This window comes from Thalassophryne amazonica, chromosome 9 (genome assembly GCF_902500255.1).
Source record: "Thalassophryne amazonica chromosome 9, fThaAma1.1, whole genome shotgun sequence".
Taxonomy (NCBI): Eukaryota; Metazoa; Chordata; class Actinopteri; order Batrachoidiformes; family Batrachoididae; genus Thalassophryne; species Thalassophryne amazonica.
The window spans coordinates 40,615,426-40,627,847 of NC_047111.1; the positions used below are offsets into that span (position 1 = coordinate 40,615,426).

Sequence of the window (12,422 nt, forward strand, 5' to 3'; positions counted from 1 at the left end):
CCCTCCACCACGGGAAATAATGGGGGCTGGTACCCCAAACACACCTCAAATGGGGAGAGGCCGGTGGCAGAAGACACCTGGCTGTTATGCGCATACTCGATCCAGGCCAGATGGTTACTCCAGACCGTCGGGTGCGCGGATGTGACGCAGCGGAGGGTCTGTTCCAGCTCCTGGTTGGCCCACTCTGCCTGTCCGTTCGTCTGTGGATGGTACCCAGACGAGAGGCTCACGGTGGCCCCCAGTTCCCTGCAGAAACTCCTCCAGACGTGAGAGGAAAACTGGGGACCACGATCTGAGACTACGTCAGTAGGTATCCCATGCAGACGGACGACGTGGTGGACCAGGAGGTCCGCTGTCTCCTGGGCCGTAGGGAGCTTCGGGAGGGCCACGAAGTGGGCCGCCTTGGAGAATCGGTCCACTATCGTGAGGATGGTGGTGTTGCCCTGGGACGGTGGGAGACCCGTGACAAAATCCAGGCCGATGTGGGACCAGGGGCGATGAGGCACAGGAAGCGGTTGGAGCTGACCTTGGGACTTCCTGTGGTCAGCCTTGCCCCTGGCACAGGTGGTACAGGCCTGGATGTATTCCCGGACGTCGGCCTCCATAGACGCCCACCAGAAGCGCTGCCGGACAACTGCCACGGTCCTTCGCACCCCTGGATGACAGGAGAGCTTGGAACCGTGACAGAAGTCCAAGACTGCAGCCCTGGCCTCTGGTGGGACGTATAGCTTGTCTTTTGGTCCAGTTCCCGGGTCCGGGCTTCGTGCCAGGGCCTCCCGGACGATCTTCTCCACGTCCCAGGTGAGGGTGGCCACGATAGTGGACTCAGGCAGGATGGGCTCCGGTGGATCCGACAGTGCAGTTTTGACCTCCTCTTCGTGTACCCGGGACAAGGCATCCGACCTCTGGTTCTTGGTCCCGGGGTGATAGGTGATCCGGAAGTCAAAACGCCCGAAGAACAGTGACCAGCGGGCTTGCCTGGGGTTCAGCTGCTTGGCGGTCCTGATATACTCCAGGTTCCGATGGTCAGTGAAAACCGTGAACGGCACAGACGCTCCCTCCAACAGGTGTCTCCTCTCCTCAAGAGCCTCTTTCACCGCAAGGAGTTCTCGATTGCCGACGTCATAGTTCCGTTCAGCCGGGGTCATCCTGCATGAAAAGTAGGCACACGGGTGAAGAACCTTATCAGTCTCTCCGCTCTGGGATAGCACGGCTCCTATCCCTGAGTCAGAGGTGTCCGCTTCAACCACGAACTGGTGGCTAGGGTCGGGCTGCACCAAAACTGGCGCAGTAGAGAACCGTTGTTTCAACTCCTTGAACGCGGCTTCGCACCGATCCGACCAGGTGAAGGGGACTTTTGGAGAGGTCAGGGCTGTCAGGGGGCTAACTACCTGACTGTAGCCCTTAATGAACCTCCTATAGAAATTTGCGAAGCCGAGGAACTGTTGCAGCTTCCTACGGCTTGTTGGTTGGGGCCAATCTCTCACCGCCGCAACCTTGGCCGGATCAGGGGCGACGGAGTTAGAGGAGATGATAAACCCCAGGAAGGACAAAGACGTGCGGTGAAACTCGCACTTCTCGCCCTTCACAAACAGTCGGTTCTCTAACAACCGCTGCAGGACCTGACGTACATGCTGGACATGGGTCTCAGGATCCGGAGAAAAGATGAGAATATCGTCCAGATATACGAAGACGAATCGGTGCAGGAAGTCAAGCAAGACGTCGTTAACCAAGGCTTGGAACGTCGCGGGGGCGTTGGTGAGGCCGAACGGCATGACCAGGTACTCAAAGTGACCTAACGGGGTGTTAAATGCCGTCTTCCATTCGTCTCCCTTCCGGATCCGAACCAGGTGATACGCATTTCTAAGATCCAGCTTAGTAAAGATTTTGGCTCCATGCAGGGGGGTGAACACGGAATCCAACAATGGCAACGGGTATCGGTTGCGAACCGTAATCTCATTCAGCCCCCTGTAATCAATGCGTGGACGGAGTCCGCCATCTTTCTTGCCCACAAAAAAGAAACCTGCCCCCATCGGGGAGGTGGAGTTCCGGATCAGCCCGGCAGCTAATGAGTCCCGGATGTAGGTCTCCATTGATTCGCGCTCAGGTCGTGAGAGGTTGTACAGCCTGCTGGACGGGAACTCAACGCCTGGAACCAAATCAATGGCACAATCGTACGGACGGTGCGGGGGAAGGGTGAGTGCCAGATCCTTGCTGAAGACGTCAGCAAGATCGTGGTACTCAACCGGCACTGCCGTCAGATTGGGAGGGACTTTGACCTCCTCCTTAGCCTGTAAACCGGGAGGAACCGAGGATCCTAAACACACCCGATGGCAGGTTTCGCTCCACTGAACCACCACCCCAGACGGCCAATCAATCCGGGGATTGTGCTTCAACATCCATGGGAAGCCCAAAATCACGCGGGAGGTAGAAGGAGTTACAAAAAACTCAATCTCCTCCCGATGGTTTCCAGACACCACCAGAGTTACTGGTTGTGTCTTGTGTGTGATTAAAGGGAGGAGGGTGCCATCTAGTGCCCGCACCTGCAATGGCGAAGGAAGCGCCACCAGAGGGAGCCCTACCTCCCTTGCCCATCTGCTGTCTAGCAAATTCCCTTCTGACCCCGTGTCCACCAGTGCTGGGGCTTGAAGGGTTAAATCCCCGCTCAGGATTGTAACTGGGAGTCGTGTGGCAATCTGTGTGTGTCCCACGTGAATGTTTTGACCCCCCCTTAGCCCAGTCTCTGAGGGCGGTTGTTGTTGTGGCCGTTTGGGGCAGTTTTTCTGTATGTGCTCCTTTGAGCTGCAGAGAAAACACTCCCCGCGGACCAGCCTCCTCATTTTGGCCCTGTGCGTTTCCCTAACAACGTCAACAGGGGGAGCTGTTGCCCCACGGAGCGCTGCGGCTGTGGAGCGTGGGGAGGGCGGCCCCTTTTCGAACCCGGAAGGGAGAGGGACGGCACGTATCCGGCCACGTCCTTCGCCTCGCTCCCGACGGCGTTCCTCCAACCGATTGTCTAACCGTATAACGAGATCGATAAGCCCATCTAAATCCCGCGGTTCCTCCTTAGCTACCAGATGCTCCTTCAGGACCAATGACAGTCCGTTTATGAAGGCGGCGCGGAGCGCAACGTTATTCCAGCCGGACCTCGCAGCCGCGATGCGGAAGTCGACTGCATATTCGGCTGCGCACCGGCGCCCCTGTCGCATTGACAGCAGCATTGTTGAAGCGGTCTCTCCTCTGTTAGGGTGATCAAACACTGTTCTGAACTCCCCCACAAACCCAGTGTATGCCGATAACAACCGTGAGTTCTGTTCCCAGAGCGCCGTAGCCCAGGCGCGTGCCTTACCCCGAAGCAAAGCAATAACATAAGCCACCTTGCTGGCGTCAGACGCGTACATCGCGGGTCGTTGTGCAAAGACGAGTGAACACTGCATCAGAAAGTCCGCGCACATCTCCACACAACCCCCGTACGGCTCTTGGGGACTTATGTATGCTTCAGGTGATGGAGGGGGGGTTTGTTGAACGACCAGTGGAATGTTAATACCCGGCACCGGGTCGGCAGGAGGAGGAGCCGCAGCAGCGCTCTGATCGCGCGCTTCCACCTGTGCGGTGAGAGCCTCCATCCTGCGATTAAGGATGATGTTTTGCTCGGACATCAAATCCAGCCGAGCGGTAAAGGCGGTGAAGATTTGCTGCAACTCACCGAGCACGCCTCCTGCAGACGCCTGTGCACCCTGCTCTTCCATTGGCTGTCCAACAGATGGATGACGCCCCTCGGGATCCATGACGCTGGCCGAGATATCCTGTTGTGAAAGTGTAGTGACACGGACCCACAACAGGGGGCGCAAATGAACGGTCAATAGATGAGCCAAAAAATAACAATTTAATGTTGTGAATGGTGCACAACGAATACACAGACAATCTCAGAATATGATTACAGGCAATCCACAAAGGTGACGTGTGGGCAGGCTCGAGGATAGAAGACGTCTGTCCTGAGAAGAGCCGGAACCACACGATTTCCGCCGCCACCGAACCTGGTGAATACTGGAGCCGCCAAGTCCCGAATTCCCAGGTGATCACCGTCCCCGACTGTCGGATCTGGTACTGCTGGCGAAGAACAAAGACAGTCAAATGTGGGTGTGTGTACACCCAGTAACAACAACGGTGGGAATTCCACCTCCACCTCTCACTCAATATGCTGATGAGTACCGCAGTGATTCCTCAGGGGAAAAGAGTGCCGTCCTGCACTCACTCAGCCCCCACAAACTAAGGACCGGTACTCCTGCAAACACTCACAATAGACAGATTATTAGTTACCACAAATGGCTGAGGATATTACCTCCATTGAAGTACGATATCTCGGCGATGAGGTGGAGATGACGTCTGGGTTTTATGGAGTGGGATGATGAAGAATGAGTGACAGCTGTCAGGACATAATGAGTAACAGCTGTCACTCCCGGCTGTGTCTGTGGCGGCAGCGCCCTCTCGTGCCTGAAGCCCGCACTTCAGGCAGGGCGCCCTCTGGTGGTGGGCCAGCAGTACCTCCTCTTCTGGCGGCCCACACAACAAGTCACACAGGGTGATAGGCTTGGCCAGGACTGGGTTCTTTCTGAAGTCAACAACCGTCAAAGTCAAAGTCAGCTTTATTGTCAGATATGCAATACATGCTCGACATACAGCACAGATGAAATTGCAGTCCTCTCAGACCCACGGTGCAGAGTAAGAATAAGTAAAAAAAAAAGCCTTAGATACTTCTGATTTACAAAACGAAAATAACAATATAAATCAGTATAAACAGTGTAGGCAGTGTAAGTACAGCAGTGTAATGCTGTAGTGCAAATGGCAGTGTACTAATGTAAACAGTATGACATTAAATACGATAGTGCAATGGATAACAGTGTAATACAGTATAACAGTACAATACAGTGATGCAAGTGGCAGTATGCTGATGTAGACAGTATAACATTATAGCATTAAATACAATAGTCAAAGTGTACTTTATTGTCAAAAATCTATGTAACAGGGTTAGCACAGAAGATTGAAATTGCGTTTGACCAGTCTCCAATGTGCAGTTAAACTAAACATAAAGATAAGACATTGACAGTAAACATACACACACACACACACACACACACACACACACACACACACACACACACACACACACACACACACACACACACACACACACACACACACACACACACACACACACACACACACACACACACAATGTGCAGTAAAAACTAACATACTGATACATGAATTTACATTTCTCTCTCTGACACATTTCACTCACAACCACACACACACATGTGCAGTAAAAAAAGACTAACATACTGATACAGACATGTACAATAAATACACACACACACACAAAATCACACAGCAGCAGAAGTACAATCAGTGGACATACAGGTTATGTGCAATAGTGTAGATGCAGTATGTAAGGTGCGAAGAGTAAAGTGCAAGTGACATGGTGAAATGAAGTGTTCATGGAATGTTCTTCAGTGTCTTTGAAATGTTCATATAGTTTTCTTCAGTGTGTTGATGAGTCTGATGGCTTGTGGAAAGAAGCTGTTTCCCAGTCTGCTTGTGCGGCACCGCATGCTGAGGTAGCACTTCCCTGATGGTAGTAGGGTTGAACAGTTTGTGTGCTGGGTGAGTGGGGTCTTTGATGATGTTCATTGCTTTCTTGGAACAGTGCGAAGTGTACAGGTCCTGAATGGCTGGTAGGGGTGATCTGATGATCTTTTCTGCAGTCCTCACCACCCTCTGTAGTGCCTTGTCTGCAGCTAAACAGCTGCCGTGCCAGACAGAGAGGCTGCTGGTCAGGATGCTCTCAGTGGCACCCCTGTAGAAGGTGGTGAGTGCAGATGTGGGGAGGTCAGCTCTTCTCATCCTCATCTGGCACAGCAATCATGGGTCATCAGTGTGAACAGCAGAGGAGATAGCACACATCCTTGTGGCACCCCGGTGTTTATGATGGTGGTCGCTGAGGAGTTGTTGCCGACTCTGACTGTCTGCGGTCTGTTTGTGATGAAGTCCAGCAGCCAGTTGCACAGTGAAGTGTTGATGCCTATTGCACTCAGCTTGTCTACCAGATGGTGGGGGATGACAGTGTTGAACGCGGAAGTGAAGTCGATAAACAGCATCCGTGCGTAACTGTTTTTGTTTTCCAGATGAGCCAGGCAGAGGTGGAGTGCTGTTGCTATGGCGTCATCAGTGGAGCGCATGGGGCAGTAGGCAAATTGATATGGGTCCAGAGTAGTGAGGAGGGTGGATGTTATGTAAGCCTTTACCAGTCTTTCAGAGCACTTCATCATGATGGGAGTGAGTGAAGTGCTTTGAAAGACTGGTAAAGTGCAATGGCTATATACTAGTGCAATGGCTATATACTAATGTACTAGTATCAGTATTGGCAGTCCTGATGTGCAATAGTGCAATGTGGGTGGATAAAGTGAAGTGTGCAGACCTGGGGTTGGTGAGTGCGTGGGAGGGCAGAGTCAGTGGTGGGGGTCATGGGGGGGCGAGTGGGGTAGAGCAGGGATGGAGTTGAGCATCCTGACTGCCTGGTGGACTAAACTGTCTTTGAGCCTGCTGGTTTTGGCCCGGAGACTCTGCAGTCTCCTCCCCGACGGCAGCAGGCTGAAAAGACTGTGAGTTGGGTGGGCGGGGTCACCTGCGATCCTGGTGGCTTTGCAGGTGAGGCAGGTGTGGTAGATGTCCAACAGAGAGGGGAGAGGAACACCAATGATCTTCCCTGCTGCTTTCACAGTGCGCTGCAGGGTCTTGCGGCAGGATACGGTGCAGGCACTGTACCACACAGTGATGCTGCTGGTCAGGATGCTCTCGATGGTACCTCTGTTGAAGGAGTACATGATGGGGTCGGGGCTCTTGCTTTCCTCAGTTTCCACAGAAAGTAGAGTCGCTGTTGTGCTTTTTTGGCCAGAGATGTGGTGTTGATGTTCCAGGACAGGTCTTGGGACATATGTACACCCAGGAACTTTGTACTGCTCACCCACTCCACTTCAGCGCCATTGATGGTTAGTGGAGCATGCTGAGTGGGCTCTCTCCTGAAGTCCACGACAATCTCCTTCGTCTTCTCCACGTTCAAGTGGAGATTGTTGTCCGTGCACCATGTGGCCAGGCAGCTCACCTCACTCCTTTAGCTTGTCTCATTGTTGTTGATGAGACCCACCACAGTTGTGTCGTCTGCGAACTTGCTGAAGAGGTTGGAAATGGATGTAGGTGTGCAGTCGTGGGTCAGCAGAGTGAAGAGGGCATTCAGGACACCAGGTGATCGATCTCCCATCCGCAGGCCGACTCATCCCCATCAGACATAAGTCCAACGAGGGTTGCATCGTTTGCAATCCTTAGGAGCTTTACAGACTGGTGACTGGAGGTGCAGCTGTTGGTGTACAGGGAGAAGAGTAGAGGGGAAAGAACGCAGCCTTGCGGGGATCCGGCACTAATGGACCGTGTGTTGGAGATGTGCCTTCCCAGCCTTACATGCTGCATCCTGTTGGACATGAAGTCAGTGATCCACCTACAGATGGCTTCGGGCACGCCAAGCCAAGAGAGCTTGTCCTGGAGCAGGGCCGGGATGATTGTATTGAAAGCAGAGCTGAAGTCCACAAACAGAATTCTGGCGAGGTTCCTGGGGAGTCCAGATGCTGGAGGATGAAGTGGAGAGCCATGTTGACAGCGTCGTCTACTGATCTGTTGGCTCTGTAGGCGAACTGCAGGAGATCCAGGTGAGGGTCAGAGATGGCCTTGAGGTGTGTGAGGAGAAGGCGCTTGAAGATCTTCATCACCACAGTGGTCAGTGCGACGGGTCTGTAGTCATTAAGTCCTGAAAGTCTTTGTTTTTTGGGGATCGGGATGATGGTGGAGGCCTTGAAACATGCCAGCACCTGATATGTGTCACATTTTAAGTGATTTTGGTACTTTTTCTGCCTGATGTTGACCTGTTTCTTTTTTTTTTGGGTTTGTCTTGTTTTTTTAAAAATCCACTTTATGTTTTAAAATGATCAGGTCTAACAAAAATGTTTTATACATGTATACCTTAAGCTGCTGTATTGTATAATTTAACCTCCAAATCTTTCTCTCAGATCAGCTGGTGTTGGATGAGGAACCATGCACACCTGGTAAAAATTGTTTAAAGTACAAAGTGTGATATGAAGTTAAAAACAGATTCCATGTTCACACAGAAACGGGGTGAGGTGAGCAAGGGGGCCTCAGCAGACAGCACCACTGATGGAAGTTCTTCCGACAGCTTCACTGTGCTCTCCACTAAGAGTCTCTTCCTGGGTCAAAAGGTCAGTTCTCTGTCAGCTCACCGACATGCTTACCCTGCAAGCTAAAAAAGGAACTGCTGTCTCAATGAGAAAATTGATGTAACAGTTTGCATAGATTTTTTTAAAGTTATTTCAGCTTAGTTATTTCAACGTTCAACTGATTTAATGGCACAAGCCTTCTCTCGTTAAGTTGAAATAACTTTACTTAAGTTCAAATAACTTAAAATTGTTACATCACTTTCTCTTCGAGACAGTGGTTCATTTTTTTGAGTGTATAAAACATTTAAGTTTATGACATGGACACTTCAGCTGAATATTTTTTTTTCTTGCTGCAGGCTAAAATAAATGCAAAAGCAAACTGAAAGCTCAAATCAGATTTCAGTTTCACTGTGATTTGTGATCTTTCTTGCAATATGTGTACGTATACTACAGACAGTTCTGTTACATCACGTTATGAAGTTATAACAGAGTAGTATACACACACACACACACACACACCCATCCATGTGTGTATGTATATATACGGTGAGAGAGCTAATCACTAAGCCACAGCATGGTGGCTTAGTTGTTAGCACTGTTGCCTCACAGCAAGAAGGCCATGGCTTTTTCTGTTTGGAGGTAAATGCCACACATAAATTTGTAACTTTTAAACAGACCATAAACTTATATTATGTGTCTTAATCCTTGATAATTGTGCAGAAAATCATTAAAACTAACATTGAAATTGGATTGACATTTGACTTCTACATGAAGTTATTGTATATACAGTAGTTTTATCATATTAGACAGAAATATAAAAGTCCATCACAAAAACCTAGGATATTGTTAAAATGTCAGTATTTTTCATCGGTTGTCTCAGAAAGAGAAACTTTTATATATTATTGACTCATTACATACAGTAAATATTTGATCCCCTAGAAAAACAGACCTTAACAGTTGGTACAGAAACATTTGTTTGCCGTTACAGAGGTCAGATGTTTCCTGTAGTTCTTGACCAAGTTTGCACACTGGTGCAGGGATTTTGGTCCATTCTTCCATACAGATCTTCTCCAGATCTTTCAGATTTGGCGTTTCAGCTCCCTCCAAAGATTTTCTAATGAGTTCAGGTCTGGAGACTGACGAGGCCACTCCAGGACCTTGAAATGCGTCTCATGGAGCCCCTCCTTAGTTGCCCTGGCTGTGGGGTCATTGTCATGCTGGAAGACCCATCCACAACCCATCTTCAATGCTCTTACTGAGGGAAGGAGGTTGTTTGCCAAAATCTCGCAATACATGACCCCATCCATCCTCCCTTCAATACGGTGCAGTCGTCCTGTCCCCTTTGCAGAAGTGCACCCCCAGCGTACGATGTTTCCACCCCCTTGCTTCATGGTTGGGATGATTTTCTTGGGGTTGTTCTCATCCTCTAAACATGGTAAGTGGAGTTGATTCCAAAAAGCTCTATTTTGGTCTCATCTGACCACATCACTTCTCCCATGCCTCCTGTGGATCATCCAGATGGTCACTGTTGAACTTCAAATGGGTCTGGACATGTGCTGGTATGACCAGGGGGACCTTGCTGCCCTGCAGGATTTTAAACCATGACAGCATCATGTGTTACTAATGTAATCTTTGTGACTGTGGTCCCAGCTCTCTTCAGGTCATTGACCAGGTCCTCCTGTGTAGTTCTGAGCTTTCTCAGAATCATCCTTACCCCACAAAGTGAGATCTTGCATGGAATCCCAGACCGAGGAAGATTGACAGTCATCTTGTGTCTCTTCCACTTTCTAATAAATAATCATAACTGTTGTCTTCTCACCAAGCTGCTTGCCTATTGTCCTGTAGTCCATCCCAGCCTTGTGCAGGTCTACAGTTTTGTCACTGATGCCCTTAGACAGCTCTTTGGTCTTGGCTATGGTGGACAGGTTGGAGTGAGATTGATTGTGTGAACAGGTGTCTTTTATACAGGTAACAAGTTCAAACAGGTGCAATTAATACAGGTAAAGAGTGCAGAATAAGAGGGCTTCTTAAAGAAAAATTAACAGGTCTGTGAGAGCCAGACTTCTTGCTGGTTGGTAGGGGATCAAATACTTATTTCATGCAATAAAATGCAAATTAATTATTTAAAAATCATACAGTGTGATTTTCTGGATTTTGTTTTTATTCTGTCTCTCACAGTTGAAGTGTACCTACGATAAAAATTACAGACCTCTACATGCTTTGTAGGTGGGAAAACCTGCAAAATTGCCAGTGGATCAAATCCTTATTTCCCTCACTGTATAACCTCTTTGTCATATAAGCTAGTGAGAAATAAACACTTCTAAAACTGAAAACAATGTTTTTGGAACCTAATAACACCTCTGAACTGATTTACAAAGCAATTTCTGGATGTTAGCATGCATGATTGATTGATAGAGAGGCTTTATTGAACATATACAAATTGTAAGACAATAAGATTTTAATAATCAGTTAAACAACTGAAAATGATAAAGACCACAATGCTCATACAATGGAGGGTATTTTAGCATTGCGTTATATTTTTTTTTGATTATTGTGATCTACAGCTCCAAAAAATAGAACATGTGTATCTCAATATATTAGAATATTTCATAAGATGAATAAAAATAACCCCTTTTTGGATGAATTACTGCAACAGTGTGGTGTGGCATAGAGGTGATCAGGCTGTGGCACTGCTGAGGTGTTATGGGAACTCAGGTTAGCTTGGTAGCTGCATTCAGCTCGTCTGTACCATTGAATCTGGTGTCTCTTAAGGGTTTGGAAAAATTGAGTCTTAGATGCAGATTCATAGTATTCATACTGCATAAATAGTATGTTACTCAAACTTGAAATGAAATATTTAATATTTTGATAAACACCTTGTTTACTATTTTTTTCCCCTGCAATCCGATCCCAGTTGAAGATGTGTGAGTGAGTTTCCTATTTTTTTTTGAGCTGTAGGCCGTAATTAACAAACTAAAATAAGAAGATGCTTGAAACGTTTTAGTTGATACATAGTGAGTCATGACTATATATAACATTCTCTATTATTGAAATATTGAACAGAAAACCTTTTCACAACATTATAATTTTTTTCAGTTGCTCCTGTAAAACTTCCAAGGTTATAATGACTTAAGATGAAAAAAAGCACTGAGAGAAAATTTACATTCAGAGTTCCATGTTTCAATTCTGGTTTGAGCTTTGTGTTGCTAAAGGCCCTGCATGGTTTGATCAAGTACACATATGCTGTTTTAGGTACTACTGCATTAATTAATACTGATAGTACTGAACTGGTGGTAATTCAGGTACTGGTTCTTTGTATTATTGTTTACCTACTGCATTTTAATTGAGTTTCTTATATTAAGAATAATTCCACAGAATCCCTGTTTTTAATCAGTGACCAAATCATGCACATTGTTTTACTTGTGTTGATTATAAATAAGATTGTATAATTGACAGCAATAAGTAACACTAAGTGTTACATGTTGTCGATTTTTTTTTTTTTAATGTTTAAAGTCATGACTGTTACAATTTTGCAATCACGTTTGTCAAATGTTTACATACACTCACCATGAAGAAGAATGTTATGACGATATTTGGCTTTTAATCATTTCTTTGAACTCTTCTTTTATAGGGCAAAATGATTGAACGGCGTACATCTTTAATCGTAAAATGTGCAATTTAAAATTTGTTTTGGTTTTGGAAATCAAGGCAAGGTCAGAATTATGCGTAGTGTCAAAAATACACATCCACTCACTTAGATTATGAATTTATTGGTGCTGAAAGTATTCAAATGTTTTTGTTTTTTTATTTTAAGTTGTCCAGGCCTCTGAAATTCCTTTTTGTTGTTGTGATTGACTGTAGCTGATAGCTTCTCTGTGTGGAATACTCTTCTCTGCAACCTAAAAAATGGGGAAAGCTCATGGAGCAGAAAGAAGATTGCCCAAATCAGGACTGTCTCTTGGCTGTTTCTAAACTATTGCAAATTCTAAGATCATACATTTAAAACAACTGTGCACAAATACAAGTTGCTTGAAGATGTCACTTTTCAAAGGTTTGGAAGAAGACTATCACCTTAACTGATAAGAACTTGATTAAGTATGTCAGAAACCACCCAAAAACTAAAAGACACAGGCCTCTCAT

General features: G+C 47.2%; 1 protein-coding gene across 2 annotated transcripts in view; it reads left to right on the forward strand.

Moving 5' to 3' along the window:
• Positions 1-12,422, forward strand: part of LOC117517034 (core histone macro-H2A.1) — a 100,252-nt gene that overhangs the window by 20,257 nt on the left and 67,573 nt on the right. For both annotated transcript variants that reach the window (XM_034177943.1, XM_034177944.1), the window contains exon 5: positions 8,217-8,324. In XM_034177943.1, coding sequence (XP_034033834.1) covers positions 8,217-8,324 — 108 coding nt within the window. The remainder of the gene's footprint in view (positions 1-8,216; positions 8,325-12,422) is intronic.